Here is a 26,258-nt window from a genome sequence, read left to right on the forward strand (position 1 = left end):
GGCATATGCAGAAGGTCAAATTCGAAGATAAGCATGATAGGTGAAATGGTGGTTGACCGGTTGGGATCAAAAGTCGGGTTGGATAAAGGCCATTTTGTCGTATGAAATTTGGTGTTAAATGCAGGTGCGCATAAGATCTACATAAGTAAATTTTGAGAAATCTTGTACCAATAAGGGGTGTCCAATAATGTTACCCATACTTGTTTTGAAATATTGGTTGGAAATGGCTGAAATTTTGCATGGGAAAATTTATCCACAACACCGATGCGATAGTAAGATGTCAAGGGATTGAAAGATAAACCAAGGGTAAGGTTTTCGGAAAGGGAATAAAAATGACTGACTCTTGGGCAAGTCTTCACAGTTTTTAGTGGCAGATTCCTATCATTTTTATCTTTTAAATGTGACAAGAGCATTTGGTACACCTACAATTTTTTGTTATCAATCAATGTAAATCAAATTAATCAATTAATATTATCGAAGGGAAACAATTTATCAAGGATTGACGCAATTACTAATCGTTGAAATGAGATAAGCGGAATGCAAAATATTTATAAATGACCATGTTTCGGGTTTAAATGAATTATTTCACAATTTGTTAGCTTATTTAGTTAAATCATTTAATTGAGAAAACCAGAACTGCGAATATTTTCAAAATGTTCAAAAGTGTATTTCTTGTATTTCTCTTCACTTGGGGAAATTCACACGTTTCTGCTGATTGCAGCAGATTCGTTCCTACTCCGATCTGGAATTTTCAAGATGCAAGTTGTAGTTAAAATAATATGTAGAGATTAAAAGAAACAACTAATAGTACTAGCTGTCTCTCTGTCTATGTATTTATTTATTAGCTCATGGGTTCATGGCAAGTAAGCGGCCTTGTCGACTACCATCTACCCTCTGCGGACTTACGATATGTCGAAATGGGTTCCTCTTGGACTTTGGCTAACGCCGATGACACCTTCGAAATGTGGACCTATGGGTCAATGATTGATAGTGAGGGGAGCGAATTGATGTTTGATGACTGGAGAATTGCGAAAGTTCTGGACACCAACCGACCTGGGTATCTCGTCCATTTCAGGGACACTGGTAATACAAATATGCATACTCGAACTTTATCAATGCCGTGTTTCACAGTAGTCAGCCAGTATGCGCAATTACACTTAATGGATTATTTTCAGTTTTGTTCAGCAATGCTACCATCCTGTATTTCGACAATAATTTTATACTGTGGGTTGCATGCTCCATACACAATGACACGCTGGAAGAAACCAGTATGGCATACATGGGGTCACGGTCTGGAAACATTCCAGATTTTTATAAAGAACAGTTTAAATCCATCCTTGCAGTTGATTATGGAATGGACGTTGACAACAAGTATATTAACATCCCGCAGGAATCTCATGCGACAACTTATAAAGCTTGAATGCAAATCACATTGCGTATTAATACAAATTCATCAGCACAGTTTGGTATTTCCAAAATTAATAAATCCGATGTAGATTTTACGTCAGAAAAAATGAATCAGTTACGTAAAAATAAATGAGTTATAATTATTAGCACGAATACGTATAGTGCATGGGTGAGAAATTATTTACCGACTCCATTACATTTAGATCTACTAATTACACCAAAAAGGGCGTGCTTCATGTCGTCGGCCGATTACCAGTTTTTACAGTTTTTACGAAAGTCATTATCTCGTCACTAGTTTTGCATCTACTTAATTGTAATAATAACGCGTATGTGCGTATGCTCTATACATTTAACTCTTTAATCCTTAAAATATTAATAAATAATTCATGATAAGTAGTTACATTTTTCTTATGCATTAAACGTCCAATAAATCAAGATGCACTTGTTATTTCTAAACACATGCCGTATCTTGTTGACTTTGATAGGTTGGATAAGTTGCATACTCGTTTAAACACATTTCAAAATTATTAATGCAAAAAGGGAAAAATTGAACAAAGGGAAATCGCTTCCTGAGTTTTTCGTGACTTGAATAAAAGTTTTGTTTAACGTTTATTTCGTATATATTTCGTGCTTACAGTTTGATCTTCCTAACACTACAAATAATTTAATTGGCTATATGTGAATGTAAATATAGTGGGTAAAGTCATAACGGTGCAAAGTTGCATGACATAAAAACATAAGAATGATCTAAATGGGTGACTCTTATTCTTCCATTCAAGAAATGAGATGTATGAGAATAATGGCATTGTCATCATCGAATTATGGCATTCTGCTGGTTTGATTAGACTCATTTGAGTGGATTTTTTTGTGACCGTTCAGTAAATTCTCAATATGGCATAGGAGGGTTCATATTATACGGCATGTCGTCTTGAGGCATCGTGCTATCAAATATGGCACCAACAGAGGTCAGATGATCCGTCCTGTCCCAGGCCTTGTCACCCCCACCGTAATAGCCGTTGGAATAGGAGGACGAGGAGTAGCGTCCTCCGCCATTTTGGTGCGACGAGTACTCACTGGTGTCATACTTATCGTCAAAGTATGAAGTGCGTCTGTTGTGAGGTTTCTGCGATTGTCCACGACGACGATGGTAGGGACGTCCTCTGGGGCGACTGTTGGGCCGTCGGCCACTCCGCGAGGGTGGCGGACGCTGCTTGTTTCTCCGTCGCTGTTCTGGTGAGTAAGTAATGTCGGCGATGGGTCGGTGGCGTTGTTGCGGCTGCTTTGGCTTTCCACCACCTCTCCATCTGAAATTATGTACGCATATTATTTCAAAGTTCAACCAATTCTTTCGGATGCTTGTCACATACCTATTGAAACTTTTAGAGTACGAGTTCACGACGTGATTTGGGGCTCTAAAAACAGCTTTAGCCGTGTCGAACCACCCCTTTTCGCCACTGCCCTTGACCTTTGTAAGACTGCCAATTCCTCCACCATTAAAGTCTGTGATCTCATTGCTCTCCAAATAATGCTCCCCAAGACCTTCGTCATCATCGTAGGGTGGCAGAATGAAGGAGGTCGACTGGGGTCGTTTCCAAGATAACTCTTCATCTGAATTAAACTCTGGATCTCTGGATTTGGCATAGGCAGCCAACATGGAGTCCTGCTTGTACTTGTATTTATTCACTTTTTTTGGTTTGGGTGTGGTAGTTGTAGGAGCGCGGTCCTTGTTTGAAGTGATTTGGATATTTATAGGATGGGGATTTGGGGTCAAATCTTTCACTGTGCCAAGAACTAATTGCTTCAGTTCCGCTAATGCTGAATATTTATTAAAATTAATAATTAGAAAATTAGAAAAAAATCCATCACACTCGTACATTGCATTTTCATTTACATAGAAATTTAGCATCCGAATAGTGACTTACTTAACTTGACGGATTTGGTGGGATCAGACTTGGACTCGATTTCAACCATCTCTTGTTGGGTTTCACTGGGGGCTGCAATAAGTAATTTATTGGATCCAGAATTCTTATTATCGTCACCAGCCCCATCCAAATCACTTGCACTTGTCGAAAACCCCAGGCTTTCGAGGTCTATAAAAAAACTCGAGCAGGACCCGCAGAGGAGAAAAATTAATGAAAGTCTGGCCATAAAACTGTGCACATTTCTTTTCCGCCTCCTCCCACCACCACCTCCACCACACATTTTGATGTCCGCCATCCTGACCAACGCGATGTGCAACGGCTTTGAACTAAACACGACTGATCAACCTGCATTTTACCACTTTCATTTTCTACCAGAAAACTCACACACCTTATTCTTATCAAGAATTCGAATGTGAGGACATCCTGTATACGCTCTCACACATATTTACTTATTATCTACGTACGTATGCAAACGTACACACGTAGGTATTCGAATTTCTCTTTATTACTTGGGCATCTGCATTAGCTTCACCACATCCAATATGACACATTTTGCCCTTGACCTTAAACGAGGAAGGGGGCGACTACCCCAACACAAAAAGTTAACTAGCTACTTACTACCAACGTATGGCTTAAAGGTTGAAAAAAACATTCGCTCTCGTAACAAGTTTTTCATCATCTTTACAACTTTTGCATAGATTGAATTACACCACCAAGCAAAAAAATAATAGTTTCAGCAGCCAAGAAGTCTTTGTAAATTTCACTCAAATTGTTATTGGGCTTCCCATCCTAACCTAATGAACCGTCTGCTATTCTGCGCGAGGATGGTTTGACGCCTCCCAGCTCAATCTCAAGTGATTTTGTGATTGTACATGTTTTGAAGGTGCACTGATGATTTGTGACCATTTGCGACCTGAGCTGAATGAGCCTGAACCGGTTATCATATTACACGAGCCAAACAACAAACTTGATGCATTTAATGAAGACACTAGGATAAAAATGCGATATGGTGGAAACCGAAAGTGGTATTTAGTGAGATGTTTAAAGGAAATGTCTTCTTATTAATACTAAATGCATGCATACATTAAATGATTTACTATGCATATTTCGCTGGCTTTGCAGATGTGGTTGCATTTAATTGCAGGGAGTGAATGAGCTAAAAGGACACATTAAATTTTTACAAAAACAAAAACAGAGTTCTTCTGACAGCAAACCAGATATGCATTATCTCATCGCTTATTGATTCAAGTAAACAAGTATCACGATTGAGGTGCAGAATCTTCCAAAATTAATTCTAATCATGTCCAATATATTGATGGATAAAAGAAAGTGCAAGTCGAGTGGAGTGGATTCGCATTACATGGTCTCATCAACAAAACAACAGGCATGAACTTATGCATTTCATAGCTTCTGATTCTGTGTTTCCCACTATTTCACATAATCAACAACCATTAACTATTAATTAACGAGGCGTTAGAATCGAGAACAATTTCTTATTTTAGTTTTTCACGTACCTACAATTGCCTCTGATTTATTGTGGAATAATTTTCCATACACTACAATTTCATCATCCTTCCGGTTACGGTTTAATGGTTATAATAGCAATAAAGTTAACAATGGTTTACTAATTAAATTAATAATTGTTGTCAATAATTGCTGCTGTGACGAGAATACCCCTTGGTTAACAATGATTTTCTAAATATATGTATTAGAAGGACTCTAAAGGATACAAGTCCCGATTATAGCAGTACAGTTATATATGTTTATTAGAAAAACAATAAAAAAATACACGGGAAGTAATTATAAAATGCAAATTGCGAATTTAATACTGACATCAAACAAAACACAAAGACAACCACAATCCATGACAGGTCATTTATTTAATTTGCTAAATTTGCTTCTTCAACGTGCTTCACAATGGAATTATTTCATATCCAATTTTAATTATGTGACAACTCCTGGATGCAAATCCAGGAGTCTCTCATTCTTTGGATTAGTATATTTGTCTCGTTTCACTCTATTTCACCAAATTCTCCATGCTCCACGCCAGTAATACATAGATACATATACGCATCATTAAATGTACGCAATGTTTATTAAGACGGCAAAGCACACCATCCTACGTCAGGAGAAATTGCTCTGAATTATAATGATTGGAAATCATTAATTTGTCAACCAATTCGCCGTTTGTTACATCGTGGAGTTTACAGCAGAGTATCAAGCATGGGGTAATGGAGAGAACCCCGAAATTTCGGTTTTTTTTTCTCTCTCTCGCACCTTCCCTGCTTTCACTCTCGCACTGAATTCTACATTCGGATCGGATCAATATCATCATCACCATCAACTGCAGTTCACATCCACTGCAGAAGAGTTCGGATAAGCGGGTAGTTTGATATACTATTTAAAGTTAAGGTTTTATTAAGGTAGCTTATTATTTCTTACTACATACCAATAAAATGACTTTACACTAGAAGCGCACACATATGTATATATCCATTTAACCCTATCTCGTATCACATTAATCAAGAATAAGCATATCATGAAAGGTGCCATTTTGAAGTGGAGAAGTAGAGTGAACCGCACAGAGTTATATTCCTAGCCTATCTCTTACATAACCGATGTCCAAATTATTCCCACAGTTGTCAAAATATGTGGCCAAATGCAAAATTTCCAAGAGGCCACCAGCACCAAGAAAACTGCTCGTCCTAGTTCTCTTCACCTTGGCTTCCATCTACTTCCTATGCTTCAGTTTTGGTGGGGGTGGGGGGCTGGAGGGGTCCTCGTTGGATGGCAGTGATGGTGGGGGTGGAGCCGCCTCGGGGGGTGGTTTTTTCAGTGGAGACTACTTCAGTTCAAATGCCGAGGGAAAGGGTCACTACTTGCCTGGTTGTATTATTATCGGCGTCAGGAAATGTGGAACGCGAGCTTTAATCGACATGCTCAATCTTCATCCTCAGGTAAATAAATATGCTCCAATATGGCACCTTGCTCAGTTTTCCTTCCCTCTACATGATCAAAGTATCAATGATTTATGTTATAATTATACTTTATAATTCTGCAATGTACATAAAAGGTGGAAAAGTCTCCACTTGAGATCCACTTTTTCGATCGGGATGAAAACTACATCAAGGGATTAGAATGGTACGCGTCTCAAATGCCTGAAACTTTCTCTGGTCAAATTGCCATCGAAAAGTCGCCGAGGTATTTTAATCTTAAAATGTACCTTTTGGATAATATTACAAAATTGATACCATTTATTTGTTTACAGCTACTTTGTCACTCCTGAAGTTCCTGGTATGTGCAATATGCAAAGAACAATTTATAGTTTAAGAAATATCATCAAAATATTGCCTGTTAATTTCAGAACGTATTTACGAGATGAATTCTTCCATCAAGCTTCTACTTATTGTTCGAGAACCTGTTAGAAAAAAATAAAAAATCTGACCTAGTCCGCAGTGTGTATAAACTATTTGATTTGTGAATTTCAGATAACTCGTGTCATTTCGGATTATACGCAAATCTATCTCCAACAGTCCCCGTCTCCTGGAGCAAATGCCCCCTCGAACACGACAACGATCACTGCCGCCGCCGCAAACTCTTTCCTGCAACAACAACAGCCTTCCTTGGAGGAACTCGTTCTCACCCCGTCTGGACATGTCAATACAAACTACAAAGCCATTCGAATTTCCATGTACTCCAGGTGAGGCATCTAATTTAACTCTCCATTCTGCCACCAATTTTTACTCTTAATCGTTAACCACGTCTAAGAAATTGTATCAACTGAATTATTGTCCATGCCACTTTTAGGTATATGCAAAGATGGCTAGATGTCTTTCCAAAAGAACAAATTCACGTGATCGATGGCGATGCATTGATTCGGGTAATTCTTATTAACCTGCGTTGCATAATAGATTTTCATGTGTTTTTAGTACTTTTTAGTAACACAATTTTCTCCTAGGACCCTTATAACGTTTTGCGAGATGTAGAAAGGTTTCTGGGGCTTGAGCACAAATTGGAGAGGGATTATTTTTACTTCAACAACACAAAGGGATTTTATTGCTGGCGAAGTCTGAATAAATTAATTCATTGTCTCAATGACAGGTAAACCATAAGCAAATATCCGTTTTAATTTCAGTTATGGTACATTTTTTAGACATTACATCACTTTTGTTGGTTTTGGATTAACAGCAAAGGGAGAAGGCACCCCGTGGTAAAAGTTGGACTTATCCGCACTCTTAGACAGTTCTACAGAAAGGTCAACTATGAATTTTATGAAATGGTTGGAAGGGACTTTGGTTGGCCGGAAAACTAGGCTGGATGTATTTTAAGAATTAATTTATTTTTTAGCAAGATTTTATCGTTATATTTTGTTATATGAAAATAAGTAAGATGCCCAAAGGTTGTCATACGCGGTGTATTTATATCAAGAATATTTTTTTGTTTTTACGTAAAAATTACTAACTAGAATGAATCTGGAACCTTGTGGTGCTCCTCAGACATTCAGAAAAGCCATTTGTCTCGCATTTATTAGAAGTATTACCAATACGAGGTATGTCGTGGTCAATTTGGGCAATCGTACGCCGAAATTATGACATCTGATTATTATTACATATATTTTCCAATCAAACAAACTTACTAAAAAATACAGTATTTCGTCACATTTTAAAGACACTGCAAATTCAAGACGCAACTAAACATATCAATCAATCAGCCAAGTGGTACTCATTATAACCAATTAACGTTACTAATTAATTATATTAAAAACGAAACATATCATGAATCGTGCTTTAGCGTATCTCTACGTGACTAAACCATCATACATATCCGATCGACTTTTATAAATTTAAGGTAAATATTTAAGAAGAACAATTGGCAGGGCTGAGTTTTACATAAGTTACAGTCAGTCAGTGTAGTGAGTAATAAATAAATAGTTTTGATCATACTTAAGAATTACAATTCAAGTACAACACACTTTATAACTGTCAAATGTGGTACATACAGGTCAAAGATTCTTTAATGTTTTGGTACATATATTTTGAGTAACTGCACAAAAAATAATACAATTAATATAGCCAACAGTCATTCAATAATGTATTTAATAACATTTAACATGTAATACAAGAGTAAATATTAACGAATTATGTAAAATGTAAAAGAGTTTCGAATATCGACCCATCATCAGATCAACGTACTGCTTAATTGTTGTATGTAAATATGTGGTCTCAATTTTTGCAATATTATTTCAGATTTAAATCTACAAATTATCGCAAATCTTTCCATCAGTCATTTACTAGTTTCTCTGTAGTAATTAAAGTAGTAAACATGTACTAGAAATTGCACTCTTCTGGTATAAGAAATATGTATGTACACTGTTTCCACTTGATAAGATTTTACTATCTAACTGATCTCACCATTGTGTATTATGCTTAATTCTGCAAAAGACGATCCAGCAAACACAAGATTGGTTTCAATATTATTAGCATAGAAATCAAGGTTTAAAATAAATGACATTTCGATCAATGCAAACAAACCATTCTACTGAAATGTTAATATGTTAATGCCATGCATCACCCTTATTTTGCATACTGCAAAATTCTACAATATGTCGGGTTCGTCATTTATTATTTGCATAACATGCCATTAGTAGATGTCAAATAGGCAGCAAGGTTCATTCAGGTTGTTTTAGAATGAAGCATTTCGCTTTCTGAGGACCGGGTGGTTTATTAAAATTGTGTATTTTGTCCAAAATCATTAGTTTTAATGTGCGATTGATCATTGAATTTCATTATTTTCTGGGATCGTTACTTGAGTTTGTGAGACTTAACAACAGAATCCGGTGGGGTCAATTTCCATCTTCAGCATGATACGGGTAAGATAAGCGGCATTTTATTTTCTTTGTCCAGCTTAAATTTTGTTGATCAAATCCAAGGTTTCATAAACTAAATACAGAAATAAGTGCATCATGGAGAGGTTTATTTTTTACAAAAACTCTGTAATAATTTTGGTCTGTACAATTTTTGGGGGAGCGCATTGCTTATAATTTTGCTATTTAATAACAGGACGAGTCACCCATGTCGGATGCCGGTGGTGGACGCCGTGGGTTGAAGCGCAGGTCAGGCGATCAAGTCATCAAAGGAAATGTACGTAACATTGTCTCACTTTGTTAACTTCAAATGCTGAAAGGGACCTGCCAATTGTCACTTACTTTTATGTGTGCTACTAAAGGTTCCTGTACTGGCTGATAATTACCGGCGGGTGACACGATTATCGGTAAAGAAAGCAAAACTTGAAGAGGAGCGATTGTCCCCATCTCAGACTGAAAATGTCCCCTCGAGTTCCATTGCGAGTCCAATGGCCGTCACTGGTCCGAGCTTCGGCACTCCAACCACAAGAATAAGGCGCAATGTGTCTGCCATTCCCAAGTCAACCCCCGTAGAATCCACCCCTAGACGCCGATCTATACGCACTCCAAAAACCACCCCGAACAGTAATGTTTCAATGAAAACGAAACAAACAATCAGGAAGAGATTAATCCAAACGGATGTCATTCACCAAGTGACGAGTCCAAGTCCTGCAGAAATTAATGTCCCTTCGGTACCCATTGAGTACGCTGAAGATGATGCCAATCGTGTCAGTACTGCTACTCATTCAAACATTGATGATAAGGATGATAACGATTCAGATTTATTAAAACCCCTTGAGGAATCGAAAGTCTCTGCCCCGAATGAAAATAATACATCACACAATGGTCATCCATCTGACCCCCTTGAACAGCATTCCGAAATTCGATTGGACGCAGCCGTTACGCAGAAATTTACTAATAACCTCAGTTTGAACGTTCCCAAAAAGGATTTTCTAACCCCCGGACCACCACCTCCATCTCCAGCAACTCCACTCGAAAACATGTCTGATTTTCACTTGTGCCCTACACATTCAGTGGACTTTGATACGATGATAAACGAGAGCAATGCAATGAACGATAATACAAATACATACGATGTGAGGGATCCTTTGGAGGATCCGTCATGCAATAATGATGAAGACGTCACTTTTGAAGACTTGATCAAGGTGATTGATGACAATGAGAATTATTGCATGAGGATATACGATAGGAATCCCTGGAACGAGTACATTCTACTGGGCGAAGAAAATTTACCACAAGGCATCCACGTACAAGATGCACCAACACAAATGTCACAAGACCTTGAAAACTTCTTGGAAACGATGAGGATGACTCCAATTTTAAATCCTGAAGAAATCCAGTCAGTTTTAGGAGTCAATTTGTATTTATCTCCCGAAACACACTTCGAGTGCGACCGATGTTCCCAGAAATTTCAAACGAGTGAAGCATGTCAGGAACACATCGAGAGTGGCTGCGAAATCAACTTGGTGGGCACGTCCGTTGGAATGGCTTTAGCTTATGGCGAGTAATATCAGTACACAATATGCATCATCAATATGAGACTTTTACGCATTTTACTTTCGCAACTTTTTTTTTACTAACTAAACGAATCAACTAAACTTCGCAAGATTTTAATTCCAAAACATACTTTTTACTATAATGATTAATTCGTCAGTGTATTGCCAGCGAATTGGTAATCAGTTTCTACGATTTTATGGATTGATAACTGTGTGACATATTTTAATTGATTAATTAATAGTGAACACGCATGTACAATCGTAACCAAATTTTTAGGCAACAATAAATTCAACTAAATATAGTAATAACTTTTACAGCACCAAAATTATAAATCTTATTTTTTTTCTTTTCTTCTCATGCAATATGGATATATGAAAAATTCTCATGTTTATTGTGCAATGAGATGTAATGGTACAAATTATACAGCTCGTATCATTTTTTTTTGCTTGATACAGCAACATAATAAAAAGTAGCTGAAATGGAACTTCTAATTTTTTGTCAGCTTTGCACTTTGTAAATTTATGTATATTTGATATGCATGAGATGTTAACATCTTGTTCCATGGTTGGCATTATCCTGCTTATCATTACAGATACAATTAGGCAACTTTGATTGGTAGCCAGAGAAGAAATATGTAACAATAGCAGTCATTAGTCTTTCTGTTGCATGTTTTCATAAATGGGAAAATGTGCATATTTCATGAGCTTCAAATCTTTTCCTTTGCATCGGCAGAAGTAAAAATACTCGATTTATTTGTGTGATACATATATTACAAACCTGAAATTAATGTTTTACTTCAACAAGTATAAATAAGTATGTATATGCATCAAGTGTTAACTACATATGATAATCAATTAACCTTGCACACGAACTGATAACCATCATACTTACCATGCAATGATAAAACAATTATGATTATGGGCTGGACAAGAGATGTCAAGAGAAATATTTTGCCACACACTTGACACACAGGTCAAAGCGAAATAGTTGCTATTTTGCAATCACATAAATAATGGTTTCGATTTTTACTGTCATAATATTTTTCTTCGTCTCTTCGTCGTGTGCAAAGTCTTTGTTGCATAAACAGTTTCCTGTTGCAGAATGGCCCACGCTGGACGGCCTACCTCCGCTGCTCTTTGGTCATGGGGGAGAAAAATTTTATCTTCCAGAACACACTACAGGCTCTTACAAACTTGCAGCTATTGAAGGTGTCGCCTTTAACAAATTACTTAAAAATATTGATACTTCAGAGTTTCACCCATCTAAAATCACGGAAATATAGGAAATTTCCGATATGTAATCGTGTTTGCATGTGAAATCTATAGGGGCCGACTACGTTGAGCCAGATATTGTCTTAACAAAAGACCGCATCCCTGTCTGCTTCCATGACCTCGCTCTAAAACGGTCCACTGACGTTGAAGAACATCCAGAATTTGCTGGTTTGAGGGGAAATCACAGTGTTATAATTGATGGAAAGGATCAAACCATCATCGACGACTGGTTGGCGATTCACTTTACTTTGGAAGAACTCAAAACTCTTCGCGTTCAACAGCAGCCGAATGGCGTCAGGCTTCAAGATTTTAATGAGTTGTACGAAATAAGCACCTTCCAAGAATTTCTTGACTCAATTCATGAAATTTCTTGGAAAGTTGGGAAGCCGATTGGTAATTACTTTGTTTGACTATTATTAAAATATAGTATAGCCGTTGGTTTATAGATAATAGCGTTTTAATATTACATTCAGCTTCAAAAACAATTATTGCCTTGCAGGAATAATTCCCGAAATGAAACATCCTCAATTTCATAACACAGTTTTTAACCACATCGATCACTTTATGGAGACGTTGGTTTTGGATATTTTACGTTCCAACGGTTACCCTCTTAATCCTGGCGACACCGCTAATTGTTCCTATAATGGAGTTGAAATGATTTCATGCGGCCCCATAATTCTGCAAAACTTTGACAAGAACGCTGTAAGATACTTGTCAACGGTTACTACCTCTCCTACTGTGGAACTTATGACGTTGATCCATCCCGACGTTTATCTGTTGACTCCCAGAGGATTTGAGGAAATTGCAAATTTTAGCGACTATATTTGCCTATGGAAAGAGTACATGTACACCGGTGTGGATGCAGAGATTATTTTTAAAGGTGAGCACGACATTGCAAACTGTAAGATATGACATGTGATGGGACAAATAGTTTTTGAGCACTAATAATAAACGCTTCGTTTGACAATGATCAAAAGAGTGGGAGTATGACCCAGACCTCGTTGATTCACTTGGTGGATTCTACAACCCGGATGAATTCGTGCCAGCAGCGCATCGTCACGGTGTCAAAATGACCCTGTTCACCATTCCGGACTCGAGGGAGAGTTCAGGACGCGGTTGTGCGCTGGAATGTGACCCAACAAACAAAGAAGAAGAAATGTTCTATTACTTCAATTTGGGGGTGGACGGTATGTTTGTTGAGAATATACCCGAGTCGTCAAATTTGCGAATGAAGTATGACTATGAACTTAAACTAGCAAATATGACGGGATTTTAGCTTAGCAATAATTATTCTAGATTCAACTTTTATTAATTTAAACTATTAATTGAAGGTAAATGGAAAGTACATAATATTTTACCTTTGGTAATAAATGGAGAAAACATTACTGGTAAAAACTATAAAAATTATAAAAACATTGTTGTACCTATGTATGTACATATGTTTCTAAATCTGTAAATATTTGTTCCTTTTTATTGCGACGACTAACGTTCATAATACTTAATAATCTACAAGTTAGATTATGGGTTAAAAGTTCAAAATAGTAATACTACGAAAATACAATTTACTAGTTCTGGAAATAAACCGATTGTTTCAACTCTGTTGTAATATCAGCAAAATCCGAGCTGAAATCCGTGGATTGGTATTGTGGGTATTCATCAAAAGCGTGATTGTAAATCTGTAAGAATTAAATGCAATTAAAATAATAATAATTTTTTACCAAATCTTGAACTTTATCATTAAAAGGTAGATTACCCTGCTTCTCGAACTGCCAAAACTCTTGTGAACAAACGATGAAAGGTCCATCAGTGGAACCATAGACGGACGTCCATGAGCACACTGAAATGGCATTCGACAATTTTGCAAGGACGAAATCATGGATTCACAGACAGCCAACTCCAAATCATCGCCAAATTTGATAGCACCTGAAATAAACGACTCCAAGAAATGTAAATCCCACACGCACATTTAAACATTTAATATAATAATATGTATATACGAGTAAATATACAAATATTTCAACCATCGTACCATGACATGCTTGAGAGCTTAAAACTCTGAAAATGGTTTTGGGGATGGCATCGACCGAAGTTATTTTTGTATCCATCATTTTCCCAACTTCTTCTTGGATTAATTCTCTCAGCATATTTTTTAATGATGTTGTGTGGCCTAGAGAGGTTGACTGAAAATGATAATGAAATAATGTACAGAATTATGTATGTTTGACTTTGAACGTGTAGTAAATATGTAAATGTATGTACATAACATTTTTGATACGAACCTCCATCATAGCCTTTTTTAATATGCACACTGGAGCAGAGCGAATATTCACACAAGTGCTATTGATAATCTGTATATCGAGTGCAATTCTCTTGAAGGATTCATTGAAGCTATCCAGGATCCGTGTTTCGTGTTCCGACACATTTAACTTGAATGGAGGCTCAATCCGAACTCCAATAAACTTTTTTTGTCCACTTTCTTTGTCAGTCTCGTACAATTCTAGTTGAAAACAAAGCAACACAATTTTAGCAACGCCAATTCCTTTAACATTTATTTTATTTATTTCAGTCGTAGATTAGAACTTGATCTTTCTTACCACTGATCAATCTTTCTAGTCGAATTCTTTCGTGAACTGCATGTTGATCGAGTAATACCAATACTTCGTTCAATCCTTTGATACCATCATTATTCGCATCGAACTCGTTTATTGTAAGTTTGGCGACTATAAATTTTCTATCCCACTGAGAAATCACCTTGATATTTCGCAAATCATCTTTTTTGAATTTCATATATTTCATTATTTTGGTGTTATATAATTTAGTTTCCAACTTCCCAGCGAAATTTGTCTGGGGAGGTATTTCTGAAACTGTAGTAGTAGTAGGAAAGTACTCGGACGTGTCCATAGGAGGTTGAGAATTGCAATTGCTTATTGCGTCAGGTCTCCATTTATCAAAAACTTCAGCAGGGTCTTCTGTGCTTTTAACAATACACTCTTTAACTTCCTCACTTAAATAGTTTGTTGACGCAGCTATATTTCCGTTTATTTGTGGCTTAACGGATGCATCACGTTTCCAAAGTTGATCATAACCTTCGAAACAAATAAATAATTAAAGTACCTACTTTTAAACATATACATAAACATACATAAAATACATACCCTTTGGAAAATAATGGCGTAACCAATTGTGAGTAGTTAGACCTGTGTTGGTTCCTCGATTCAACTTGACGACATTCACCATATCATAACTCAAATCTCCATTCGATAAGTTGATAAACATAGTTTGTCCTCCGTCAACGACTTTTAACCAATCATGGCCACTCCCAGTTGGATTTGAAATAACATCAACCTCCCAAACATCCCACTCACTATTATTGTCCTCCTGCTGGTTCTTAACCTTCTCCTCCACTTGTTCGACAATAGGATTCTGTTCGTCCATTTCAAGAGGGCTTAAAAAGTCACTGTCAAGCACCTTCTCAATATTATTCATGATGGATAGTCCTTTGGAGACAACGAACTCGTCTGCAGATTGGACAACTAATTTTCCAAACATGTCAACGTCCTCAGAATTGTCACTATCGTGTGGTGTCTGTAACAGGGCGTACTTCTTTAGATTTTTAAGCTTTTCTGGTTTTCTTGAAGATGTTGTGGATTTCTCAGGTCCGAGAGAAAGCGAAGCCAGTGACGTTTCAGCTACTTCAACTTTGGGCTTCGATGGTGGAGTTCTTGAACTTGAATCCCCCGAGTTATACTCCGAGTCTTCCACCTCATCCTCTTTAGCGAGGTATTCCACACCGTCGTCATCATGACTTAAATTAGAATTACGAGAATCGGATATGAATCTCTTAAGTTTCCAGTCTATACCGCTTATCTCGTTGTCATCAAATTGGTAATCATCTGGCAATGTCTGAGGAAATCCAGTGATAATTTTTTTAAAATTACATACGAACTCGAGATGATTTGAAAAAATAGAAGGCTGAAACTACTTACCCGTCTAGTTGGAAGTAAACTGTGGGCAGCTGATAGGTTAATATCTTTACACGCAAAGTTGGGGACTTTATTGACCGCCGCACGAGGTTCGATTTTAAGATTGGAATACTTTGGTCTTTTTGCAGGGAGGCGACTAGTGGTACCCACTCGATCCACACCAATTTTTCTTTTGATAGCATTATTTTGTGATTCGATTTTGTTTTCCCATTGAGGAAGCTTGCTAAATACATCTTTATTAAGAATTGATTTAATTGGTGGCTGTGGTATTCTTGGAACCACAATATCTTTTCTTGGGGCTCCATTGGTGGGAAGTTGTTTTCCCCGACCTGTCCGTGGTGACCGGCGAACGGTATAAACAACGTGCTTTGCGGTAGATTTCTTGCGTGGTAGTGGAGGCAGCACTTTCTGATCATAAAACTTACTTGGGGAATCAACCAAGTCAGAATAGGTCGTACTCATAATTTCATCGCTGTTCACCAGGTCTTTATTTGATCCTAATTTCAGATTACGGGGTTGACTGTCATCATCATCATCATTAGAATTTATGGAATCCTCCTGGGAACAAGTTTCTTGTGACTCTTCACGAAACACACGTTTGGAATGAACAACATTTTTGACGTCGTGAGTAGTAATGTCGTGGTGTCCAAAAGATTTCTCACAAAACGTTGTATTTTTTGTAATCACAGCTTTCTTATTATTTGTATAACTTTTCCGTTGACTAGCTTGAATATCCTTCCTTAATGATAGAGGAAGGCTTACATCGACAGGGTTGGATAATGGAAATTCCCTACTTTGAAACTTGAGAACTAATCCTCCAACTCCTTTCAGACATGATTCCCAATCCCAAAACGATACCCCAAATTTTGAATCCCTTTGTGGATAGTATTTGTCCAAGCAGCACGATATATTTAGAATAAATACTGGAAATGATGATGATTTATCCGACGACTTGTCCTTCTGAGAGTCACTGCTGGTCAACACTTGCGTTAACAAGTCGTTCATCGTTTTATGAATTTTCATACGCCTTTCGACACATCTTCGATTAACAAAGACAAATTGGTAACACTTTTGCCTATACATTTGGCGTCCAAGGGTGGCTGTAAACATTAATCCATCTTGTAGATGGTTCTCAGTGACGAAACTGAAGCTGTCCATCTTCTTTGTAGAGTATAACTTGTCAAATGCATCCCCATACGAAAAACAAGGAGTGTAGGTCCAAAGGGGTGATATGCTGGACTCATTTCTTAATTCAATACTGATATTAGGATTGATTAAAGCGATGTGTTCCAACGTAGTTCGTACATCTTCCAACTGGAAGGACCTGTCAAGTCGTTTTTGTCGTACGGGTTGCGTTTCCAAGAGACCTTCAACAGTGATTGCAAATCCTGGTGGAGGTTTGGTTGAATTTTTTACCTCCTCAATCCTAATGTCGGATGATTGACCATGTCGAAACCAGCGTATGTATGCAACATCACTGCGTCGTGGTCGAGTGGTAAGTTTTACAGATTTTGATACTGATATTATGCTGGCTAAGGCTTCTCCTCGATATCCATAGTCTTTGATACGTTGCAAGTCTTCTAGCCTTGTCAATTTGCTGGTCACATACCTGGATGAAAAGTGAAAACCGTTAAGAAATACAAGGATAAAATGAAATTTAGTAGTAGTCTATTTAAAAACTCACCGTTTTCCAACCAACTCTAAATCTGTTTTAGATAAGCCGCAACCATCGTCTTCCACCTCGACTTTGAAAGTTTTCATGTTTATTTCTACATACATTTTGGTAGCTCCTGCGTCGATAGAGTTGAATACCTGGCATATCACACGGCCAAATAAAATAATTTTAATAATAATTTTAATACGAATTTGTATTTTATGAATAATTATTTACCAACTCCTCCACACACTGCGCCACCGTGACAATTGTACATCCTGACCGTACCTTATCCCTCAACTCTTTGGGTAGCTGTTTCAGCATTACTTTGTCCTCTGCTTCCTTTCGATTGTCGTATATTGTTGACACTAACAGCAACAGCACTTGTGACTTTCAACGTTCTTATCGTCTATAACATTCTGATTTCAATAGACACCGGAATCCATAATAGTTTTTATGTTTTACTTTCTGCTGCTTGCGACTAGAAACCATGTGTTTACTTTTTTACTCTAAAATCTCCGGAAGAAAACCACCACCACAAAAACACGATTTCGCCGGTATGTCAGGCAGGTACTTTCTCCACTTTTTCCGTCTCTTCTAGCTTGCCAAATTTGTTGACTGGCGTTATTATGTAAGTTTAATTTGAGGGTTCAATTTAGTTTTATACAATGCAGCTAAGTAATTTTACTTTCATGCACTCGGAGCAAAGATGATTTATATGTATTTCTTGCCACGATTGCTTGACATTTAGTATCTAGGTAACTCTTGTGTCTTTTAACGGTTGCGACAAATGGTGGAGTTACAAATAAAATAATTATTTTTTAAATCGTTGGTACACGTCCCATGGTCGTGTGTACCAACGACTTTGACCTTTAATAACTTTTGAATGGGCAGACATAGAGATTTAATTCGTTAAGATGAAATCATCGTAATTTTTAGCTTGATTTTTTAAGATCAAAATCTCGAGGGTACTATTTCGAAAATTAAATTTGAAATCCCAGTGTGCAGCGTTTGTTTAGCCCGAGTCAGGGTCAGTGTCAGCTTCTAAACTTTAGTCAGACGACCTGCACCAACTACTATTCGTAATCGGCAAAAATGTTCCCACAATCCAGCATGCAAAATTTCAGCTCCTTGACCAATTTTAAAACCAGTACGGGTCTCAGTCTTCTGGGCTGGGCCCACAAAAATATTCATATTCGATGAATATGAACATTATTCATATTCTTTAGTCTGATGTGCCCTTACCCATGATACCGAATTTTATTTTTATTCTACCAATATAAAAAGCAGCGTGGGTCACCTTGTTAAATCTCTGTGGAAAAAATCTTAATATTTAGTTCATATTTTTCAATCTGGTCTACCCCCACGGGGTCGTGCCAAATTTCAGTCTTCTACGAGTGTCTAATTTCATCTTTTTAATACAATTTTTGAAAATCGATATGGGTCACCCCCTTAAAGGTCCCTCCACATAAAAATGGTACCAATTTCAATTCATATTCTTTCATCAGGGGCCATTAGCAATCTCTGCACTAATTTCAGCTCGATGGATAATTTTCAAAAATCGGTATGGTATCGGGTCCCTCCAGTCGGAAATTTTCCCAATTTAAATTCATATTCTTCAATTAGACACCATTAGCAATCTCAATGCCAGTTTACAGCTTTCAACGAGGATTTTGAAATACTCCACCCACCCAGATGACCACCACAGGTCAACCACTTAATTGATTTCGCCCATCTTCAAACTTAACTCCTCATTTGTCACATACTACATGTATACCAAATTTAAAGTCGCTAGGCCGAGTTTAACGAAAGTTATCGTAAAATGATCGGACGAACAGACAGACGGACAGACAGACGGACATGACGGTTACAAAATTACATTTCCAAAACTGTAACCAATGGCATATTTTCAACAATTTTTAGTTTTCTAAAAATGAAAATTTATTTTGTAACTCGGCCATTTGTCGTAACCTTATAGATTGATAAAGTGTCAAATAATCTTGATTTCTTGCATAAAATATGAATATTTTCTTGGGAAACTTGAGACTTTGGAAACAGATTTTTGCGACAGTTACTCAATGTTGCAACATAAAATGTTGCAAAATTTTTTACACATTTGAAAATTGAAGCTTTACGTTTCACACATACATCATTTTCCAAATTCTGGATGATGGTGGAGAAGATAGTGTAATCAATCTTGATCTTATTAATGTTACATTGTTACCTCATTTCAAAATAGACATTTATGCTATGCAATGCTGTCGCACCAACCGTATTACAATCATTTACATATCAGCGAGCAACTTTATTTTGGGAATATTTTCACGCTTTAATATTTATTTGTTCCTTGCTGGCTGTTAAACGACACAAAGTGGTTGCCCTCTTAAATATACGATTATACCATTTTGTTGCTACTTTTTCGAACGTTGATCTCTCATGAAATTTATGCACCGACTTTTCCACTGATAAAATTGCTAGTGTCAATGCATAAACAAACGCTAATCCAAAGAAAGCAGAGTAGAGATCTGTAAATCCAAGACTTTCAAACGTGGTCTGAACTATTTCTGGACAAACGGGATTCGTATGCCATAAGAATTCTGCGAGGTATCTGTCATTAAATCCTTTCCCAATCAAATTCAAAAGCCTGCAAAAGTAAAAATTAGATAGATTAGCATTAGTTCATGTGCAAGCAGACGATAATTTATTTACTTGCGATTCACAAGCTCCTTAAATGGATAGCCTTTTCTCGTATAAAACTGAAGCGGCATCACAATGTTTAGAGATACGGATGACAAAGTGTCGCAAATATTTTGCTCAGAAAATTGTAAATTTCTAGAAGCAATGACTACCAAATCAATTGAACTTATAAAGCCGTAGCCACCGTTAAATACTTTTGAGACTGAGTCCACTTCGCTCACAAATGTCATTTCCCAGTCTTGCGTGGACGAAAACTATAAGCAAATATTTCACGCATCTTTTATACTTATTTTCTTATCTAAATTCACAATATATTGGACGAATAGTAATGAGTACCTGAAGATATTTCGAGTATGAGACCAGCGGGTCGGCTAGCAAATTGAACCCTCCATTTATCAATCCAGACAAAGTTGTTATCGGATTGTAGGACACGCTTAGCCGCGAAATTATTGACGCCGAGTAGAACGTGTACACTATCCAAGCCATCAAGAATGTGACCAAGAGAATGATTCGCCCATGAATTTTATGCGGTTCACATGAGCAGCCTATTCATCAAGGCACCATGAAAATTATTTGGTAATTTGGTAGTAAGCATAGGTATTAAGAAAGATTAATGTATGTGTCAACAAGCTGGAGATTTACTTTTTTGGCACAGAGCTCCCAGAATCCAAAAATATGGCTGATCCTCTGGATGTTTCTTATGCATAAAATGCTTTGGAATTCTGATGGTCATCAAAGTGGAAATTGCAATTAGACTCAGCGTTACAAGGAGAGAGATCCAGACCGTATCTTGAAAAGGATGGAGGAATACGTTTCGATTTAAAAACAGGCTCGGTTGACGAAAAAATACCATAACTCTGAAAACGTATTTCAGTATTTCAGTTACATATAAAACCATACGTAGGAATCCATCATTGAAAATTCTTACTTGTCTTTATTAAATGCGACTGTGGGGCTGAGGTACTTAACACGGAATTCTAAGGCGTACGACATTGAAATGATTAGATCTGCTTCATTATTCAGCAATTGAGCCCCAATTCCCCCAACGGTCTGATTAACAGTCTGGTCGGTAATGTACTCTTTTCCAATTACAGCTAAAACGCTAAAAGCAAGTCGTATTAGTTTCCAAATTGCGACAATGATTGATTTAAGTTGTTGAGACAGGAGTATTACGAGAAGTTTAAAGCATCCCTCAAATCGTTGAGCAAACTAACGGTGTAGCCACCTTCGATAAAAGTTGGTATGCTTTTATTCCTGTTGAATTCAGCACTGTATCGTTCATCCGGAGAATCCTAGTTGTTTTTAACATTGGTTAGCAATATTTAGCAAATGTAGATATTTATTGTTAGTTTTCGGCAGTATTTACTCACAATGGCAAGTGCTCTCACGAGACTGCCATGTAAATCTTCTGTACTTTTACGACTAAGGATAGTTAAGAAAAAATCTGGCCCAATGTCAGTCAAAAGGATGCGTTTTGTGAATGGCATTGGAGTAAAAGTGATCAGCTCCCAAACTGACCTAATGTCGTGTAACAAGTCCAGCTCGCAGACGAATAGTGAAATTTGCCACGGGAGCTTCTTCACAGTCGATTTCAATATTTCAAGTTGCAACAAATTATTTTCATCGGGAGAATAGGTTAGCAGGAATACGCTGAAGGGTCTCTTTAGCCTTGATTCGTCGGAATAAAGCCTGGAAATTTCTCTGAAATGCAACAAGTGGCAAGAAGTTCATTGCCAAAAACCAAATCGAACAATTAAATATGACCACCAAATACACAACTCACTCCAACGTTGGAAAGACTGAAGTGGTGTTGTTGTTGTCCAATATTAAGGCCAGAAAACTGAAACTGCTGCTGATTTGAGAATGAACTTTCTTCAAAATGTATCCAATATCTTCAGATTTTTTAGCAAGGCTGATCGGGATACCTGTATGCACATTGGTACTTATTTATTATTATCTCGAATGTTGATTTTGGATTTATGTACGTACACGTGCATTTATACAAGTAATTGCTCACCACAAAAGTCGAAATTTGTATCATCAGAGTTACATTTCTTTAATGAATTGTGCAATTGCAATCTATCAGACAACATAATAATGTCCGAATTTCTTGGAAGTTTATCAAGCAGCGAAATCGGATTAGAATGTTTCACAAGGAGTAGTAATATATTTGCAATATAAATCTGTGACAAAACTGGTTTGATATTTACCATGATCTTTAAAATAACTAGTTAGTCGTTACTCCAAAAAATCCATCATGATAATTTTTTAATATGCAAATTAGTAAAAGTATTGGGATCTGCATATAAAGCCATGTCGAAGACTTGGCATGGATTTATGACATGGTTTTCTGTTGGCTTTTCGCTCCATTATTATTTCATGAAAGTTCTGATGCATTGCATACCAATGTCGATCAATAAATTAACACAATGAAGAGTATGAAGCTTTTCGTTGAAGAACAGCATGAATTCATTAAGCGAATTTGAACAGCATGAATTCATTAAGCGAATTTGTATCGACTGGGGTACACGAAATGACGTGACATAAGAAAGATATGGTAAATGCATGTCAGTTTTATTTCACCTAAAAGGTCCTACAGATATGTCATGTGTCATATCTCCACCAATAATAGCAGATGTTTGTCAAGTCAATGAGTGGTGGTAAATTGCTTGTTGTATGTTATTATGAGAAGGAAACCATAACCCACTGCATAACAAATTTAGTAATATTAATATTTATAGAAGACCTGGGTTCCTGACTTTGTTATTCCGTGGTCCTAATGGTACATTCATGCATTGATATCAACCTGTGAAGATAAGAAAGCGTTGTTTCGTACACGTGGTCAACATGGAATTGTGTCAAACTGTACTTTGTCAAACTTGTTAAGGTAATTGATTGTTAAACATGTATGTACTCGTGCAACATTACGTACTCATGACTATAATACCTGCCTGTGTTACATAATGTTAACCACACATATCTACATATCGACTTCGTACTTTAAATCTTGGACATTACGAGATTGTTCAAAGTAATAAATAGAGTAATAAATCCGAATTGTGGGGAAATTAGATTTGTGAAATGTGAGTTGAGTATATACACCCGAGCGTACTACTTGCTTATTGTAGATTCTGAAAGTATTTAGAAAGACTATTTGTTATTTCGACGACCAAACGACATTGCTAATTCATGTACACTCCAAAACTTAAAAGCTAATATTAAGTGTAACATGTAACACAGCGTCGGTACAATTTTTATGATTTGTAACGATCAACGGTAACGATGGAACGACGATGGACGATGGACTATCTCCACTAATAATAATAATGGTGAACTAATGGTCATCAAAACAACATTAACTTTTCTTCAACAATTTGATTGAATCGACTGAAGGAAAGACCTGTCATTTATTTATGTAGGACATGCATTCACATGTCGATCTTTATGCTTCATATAAATAAACTAATTTTTTATTATCACGATTGTTATAAATTACCAAAATAGTGAAAACGGTATGGCTTGAAAGTGCTCAGCGTACTCTTCTATATTCGACTCATTATATGACTATTGATTTTTTTTGCTGGTGTAAAATGCGTGGCTTTAAGTAAGGTTAAGTTGTAATTTTTATTGCTATTCTAGTTTATTTTGTTTTATTATGTTGTACTTTGATTTTTCGTCACAAGTGTACAAAGTTTAACGTCAAATAACCACACTTGATTTATCAATATTAATTTCCACGCCAAATAAAGTAATTAGTTACACAGGCTTATTCTCGCTCGCAGGAGAGTCAGACTGCTCACAATGCAGACCAATCAATTAATTTAGCTGAACTGACGATATATCTACTATATTATGTAACTAGTGAAATAATATTCATAACATACGACGTAAAGACGCAAAGATAATACTCGCGCAATTCTCGTTAAATGCAACTTCAAGTAACATACTTACGTAAACCCCTCTTACAATAATATTGCAAAATATTTCTAACATGCTAATTAATTAAGGCAAATTTGTTGATTAAAACTTAGTAGCCTTGTCGATTTACTTGTGGGGCGGTGGTTTCTGGGATTTCAAAGGCAGCAATCCTCTCCGACATTTGGGGGTTATTGAGCAACATGACGCGTCTGTTCCCCTGACTGCTGCCGTCTCTGCTTGGCAGGGCCGAAGGGTAGGCGTTCCTGGCGAAGTCTTGAGTTCCATTGACCTCGTTCTTATTAGTCAGCTGAAAGTAGGCGATTCTTCTGGCCGGCTCTGGTTTCCCAATTTCGAAGTTTCCACCCAATAATTTCGACCCCACTTCGAGCGGTACTCCGTATTCTGGAGTGATCGCGGGACCTGGTGTCGACGAAGTAGCAATTATTATCTAATTTATTTACTTGTGTCGGCGACTATAAGAATTTCGTACCATCTCGGACTGGCGCCGGAGGTGAGGTTTGTCCCTCATTTTGACTAATGATTCTAGCAATTCTTGCAAAAAGTTCACTATCGACTATGCTGAGTCCCTCATTCTCCTGAGTGCCATCCTCAGATCCATCACCATCTGCACTAATTATATCCGCAACTCTGTCCAGGAGGCTTTGGTCAACTATCTTTGAGTCTGGTGACTGAGTTTCTTGACGCCTTCTTAGCAATATTTCCCCATACGGAGAGTGAACTGGGGGCTCTGCACTAACAACTAGAATGAACAGGGTGAGGATGGAGGATCCAGGTATTAACAAAAGCTATAAAGCAGTTGGAAACAGTTTAAGTGGAAATTTTAAAATAAAAAAAACGTTCGTTTTTTGATATGCTCACCTTCTTCATATTGTAAAAAAAATTGTCTGGAGATCACTTTGAAAGTTGTGAGCAGTAACAGATCCGAGTAGCTTTTGCGCTCTGGCAATGCTCACGACTTCCCCACGGATTACAAAAGAACAAAGAGCACTTGATGACGCACAGCTCTCGCTGCAAGGGAAGAAGCAGTGATGGCAAAGTGGACGAAGCGTCCTTTACGCAAGTGAACTGAAAGATGAATAATATTTGCTGACCAGTTTTATGGTGCTGATCTTGAAAACGTAGCCACTGTTGCTTAATCAGCAAAGTCTTTGGTGTAACAAAACCCACTACCAGATACATTCTGCTACTGCCTACTCGTTCTTTATTCTTCCTTTCTTGTTAGATTCCTCTGTTGGCACTTTTCTTGTTAGTGACGACAATTTGAGTGGTGTGTTGGCGTCTGTTGACCACGACAGGCGATGTGTGGAGTAAAATGAATGGATGAATCGGAACGTTGTCCATGTCGCAATCGCAACTTTGTTGCATTTCAATGGTCATCATTTTATCTTTGAAATAATGACGATGAAGGTGCAAAGCTAAAAATGTAAGACTGCAATTTAATTTGAAATGTGCCATTATATGGATTTCACACTACAATGGCACATGGTATAATTACTGCAGACAATTCAGTATTATATAAATCTGCGCAGATAGATTTAAAAGTCAGGAGGACTGATCTGCTAACTACTGTGACTTATAAAAACTAGGATAAAAAAACCATTATGAAAATGCGAAATAAGTAATGTGTATCATACTAATTTTAAAGTTTTTCTAACAATGGCCATAATTACTGGCTTTGTACTACGTATTTGATTATTTAACGAATGAGTTTAAAATTAATAAGTGTATGGTCTTTTGATCATTATCGCTTGATAAGGATATTAACGGGTTGGATTTAACGATGAAAAGTTGGAATTTAATTTGAATTTACTTTATAATTAGATAATTGATACATCGGGATTTGTACGGGTGCTTTATTTGTTCTAACAATTGCAATATGCATAATTATTCCATATACGCAATTTAAACGTATATGGATGAACCTTCCTTTCCATTATTCTTATGCATTATAAGTTTACTAATTCC

General features: G+C 37.0%; 8 protein-coding genes across 8 annotated transcripts; 4 read left to right on the plus strand and 4 right to left on the minus strand.

Moving 5' to 3' along the window:
• Positions 1–564: 564 nt before the first annotated feature.
• LOC110863044 lies at positions 565–1,560 on the plus strand. The gene is made up of 3 exons (XM_022112258.2): positions 565–758; positions 846–1,083; positions 1,176–1,560. Exons 1-3 carry the CDS (start codon positions 654–656, stop codon positions 1,418–1,420), a joined length of 588 nt encoding a protein of 195 aa, XP_021967950.1. The 5' UTR covers positions 565–653; the 3' UTR covers positions 1,421–1,560.
• Positions 1,561–1,988: 428 nt separating this feature from the next.
• On the minus strand, positions 1,989–3,766 carry LOC110859195. The gene is made up of 3 exons (XM_022108077.2): positions 3,330–3,766; positions 2,775–3,222; positions 1,989–2,711 (listed from the first exon to the last, which is right to left on the minus strand). The coding sequence occupies exons 1-3, from the start codon at positions 3,622–3,624 to the stop codon at positions 2,294–2,296; spliced, it is 1,161 nt and encodes a 386-aa protein (XP_021963769.1). The 5' UTR covers positions 3,625–3,766; the 3' UTR covers positions 1,989–2,293.
• Positions 3,767–6,094: 2,328 nt separating this feature from the next.
• On the plus strand, positions 6,095–8,859 carry LOC110844017 (heparan sulfate glucosamine 3-O-sulfotransferase 5-like; the record flags this gene model as incomplete). Its single annotated transcript, XM_022090103.2, has 8 exons — positions 6,095–6,286; positions 6,403–6,530; positions 6,598–6,623; positions 6,694–6,749; positions 6,818–7,029; positions 7,137–7,209; positions 7,288–7,430; positions 7,518–8,859. Coding segments are annotated over 8 exons (954 nt in total), but the record flags the coding sequence as incomplete, so codon positions are not given.
• Positions 8,860–8,995: 136 nt separating this feature from the next.
• LOC110841814 lies at positions 8,996–11,074 on the plus strand. Its single transcript, XM_022087511.2, has 3 exons — positions 8,996–9,198; positions 9,389–9,469; positions 9,555–11,074. Exons 1-3 carry the CDS (start codon positions 9,190–9,192, stop codon positions 10,758–10,760), a joined length of 1,296 nt encoding a protein of 431 aa, XP_021943203.1. The 5' UTR covers positions 8,996–9,189; the 3' UTR covers positions 10,761–11,074.
• A 603-nt stretch (positions 11,075–11,677) lies between these two features.
• LOC110853114 (glycerophosphodiester phosphodiesterase GDPD6) lies at positions 11,678–13,427 on the plus strand. Its single transcript, XM_022101355.2, has 4 exons — positions 11,678–11,957; positions 12,075–12,413; positions 12,520–12,900; positions 12,998–13,427. The coding sequence occupies exons 1-4, from the start codon at positions 11,762–11,764 to the stop codon at positions 13,294–13,296; spliced, it is 1,215 nt and encodes a 404-aa protein (XP_021957047.1). The 5' UTR covers positions 11,678–11,761; the 3' UTR covers positions 13,297–13,427.
• A 16-nt stretch (positions 13,428–13,443) lies between these two features.
• On the minus strand, positions 13,444–19,201 carry LOC110844022 (mismatch repair endonuclease pms1). The gene is made up of 9 exons (XM_022090118.2): positions 17,895–19,201; positions 17,688–17,815; positions 16,007–17,612; positions 15,176–15,923; positions 14,615–15,106; positions 14,300–14,517; positions 14,050–14,200; positions 13,774–13,943; positions 13,444–13,696 (listed from the first exon to the last, which is right to left on the minus strand). The coding sequence occupies exons 1-9, from the start codon at positions 17,979–17,981 to the stop codon at positions 13,586–13,588; spliced, it is 3,711 nt and encodes a 1,236-aa protein (XP_021945810.1). The 5' UTR covers positions 17,982–19,201; the 3' UTR covers positions 13,444–13,585.
• A 586-nt stretch (positions 19,202–19,787) lies between these two features.
• LOC118432990 (glutamate [NMDA] receptor subunit 1-like) lies at positions 19,788–22,797 on the minus strand. The gene is made up of 9 exons (XM_035844491.1): positions 22,372–22,797; positions 22,138–22,279; positions 21,725–22,055; positions 21,528–21,646; positions 21,283–21,456; positions 20,997–21,211; positions 20,691–20,899; positions 20,367–20,608; positions 19,788–20,301 (listed from the first exon to the last, which is right to left on the minus strand). Exons 1-9 carry the CDS (start codon positions 22,565–22,567, stop codon positions 19,980–19,982), a joined length of 1,950 nt encoding a protein of 649 aa, XP_035700384.1. The 5' UTR covers positions 22,568–22,797; the 3' UTR covers positions 19,788–19,979.
• Positions 22,798–23,959: 1,162 nt separating this feature from the next.
• LOC110859983 lies at positions 23,960–25,393 on the minus strand. Its single transcript, XM_022109028.2, has 3 exons — positions 25,152–25,393; positions 24,763–25,078; positions 23,960–24,692 (listed from the first exon to the last, which is right to left on the minus strand). The coding sequence occupies exons 1-3, from the start codon at positions 25,158–25,160 to the stop codon at positions 24,382–24,384; spliced, it is 636 nt and encodes a 211-aa protein (XP_021964720.1). The 5' UTR covers positions 25,161–25,393; the 3' UTR covers positions 23,960–24,381.
• Between the last annotated feature and the right edge of the window lie 865 nt (positions 25,394–26,258).

The sequence above is a fragment of the Folsomia candida genome, unplaced genomic scaffold, assembly GCF_002217175.1.
Source record: "Folsomia candida strain VU population unplaced genomic scaffold, ASM221717v1 Fcan01_Sc001, whole genome shotgun sequence".
Lineage (NCBI taxonomy): Eukaryota > Metazoa > Arthropoda > Collembola > Entomobryomorpha > Isotomidae > Folsomia > Folsomia candida.

Coding starts and splice junctions, on each gene's coding strand:
- LOC110863044 (XM_022112258.2), top strand. CDS start 654: ATGTTCAAAAGTGTATTTCTTGTATTTCTCTTCACTTGGGGAAATTCA. Junction 759..845: donor CGATCTGGAATTTTCAAGAT/GCAAGTTGTAGT, acceptor TTTATTTATTAG/CTCATGGGTTCATGGCAAGT. Junction 1,084..1,175: donor CGTCCATTTCAGGGACACTG/GTAATACAAATA, acceptor GATTATTTTCAG/TTTTGTTCAGCAATGCTACC.
- LOC110859195 (XM_022108077.2), bottom strand. CDS start 3,624: ATGGCGGACATCAAAATGTGTGGTGGAGGTGGTGGTGGGAGGAGGCGG. Junction 3,223..3,329: donor CACCAAATCCGTCAAGTTAA/GTAAGTCACTAT, acceptor ATAAATATTCAG/CATTAGCGGAACTGAAGCAA. Junction 2,712..2,774: donor TACTCTAAAAGTTTCAATAG/GTATGTGACAAG, acceptor ACATAATTTCAG/ATGGAGAGGTGGTGGAAAGC.
- LOC110853114 (XM_022101355.2), top strand. CDS start 11,762: ATGGTTTCGATTTTTACTGTCATAATATTTTTCTTCGTCTCTTCGTCG. Junction 12,414..12,519: donor GAAAGTTGGGAAGCCGATTG/GTAATTACTTTG, acceptor ATTGCCTTGCAG/GAATAATTCCCGAAATGAAA. Junction 12,901..12,997: donor TGCAGAGATTATTTTTAAAG/GTGAGCACGACA, acceptor AATGATCAAAAG/AGTGGGAGTATGACCCAGAC.
- LOC110841814 (XM_022087511.2), top strand. Junction 9,470..9,554: donor ATCAAGTCATCAAAGGAAAT/GTACGTAACATT, acceptor GTGCTACTAAAG/GTTCCTGTACTGGCTGATAA.
- LOC110844022 (XM_022090118.2), bottom strand. CDS start 17,981: ATGCTGAAACAGCTACCCAAAGAGTTGAGGGATAAGGTACGGTCAGGA. Junction 17,816..17,894: donor CGCAGTGTGTGGAGGAGTTG/GTAAATAATTAT, acceptor GTGATATGCCAG/GTATTCAACTCTATCGACGC. Junction 13,944..14,049: donor AAGCTCTCAAGCATGTCATG/GTACGATGGTTG, acceptor CGTTTATTTCAG/GTGCTATCAAATTTGGCGAT.
- LOC110859983 (XM_022109028.2), bottom strand. Junction 24,693..24,762: donor TCCGGCGCCAGTCCGAGATG/GTACGAAATTCT, acceptor CGTCGACACCAG/GTCCCGCGATCACTCCAGAA.
- LOC118432990 (XM_035844491.1), bottom strand. CDS start 22,567: ATGGTAAATATCAAACCAGTTTTGTCACAGATTTATATTGCAAATATA. Junction 22,280..22,371: donor TACAAATTTCGACTTTTGTG/GTGAGCAATTAC, acceptor ATGTGCATACAG/GTATCCCGATCAGCCTTGCT. Junction 20,609..20,690: donor CATACTCGAAATATCTTCAG/GTACTCATTACT, acceptor ATTTGCTTATAG/TTTTCGTCCACGCAAGACTG.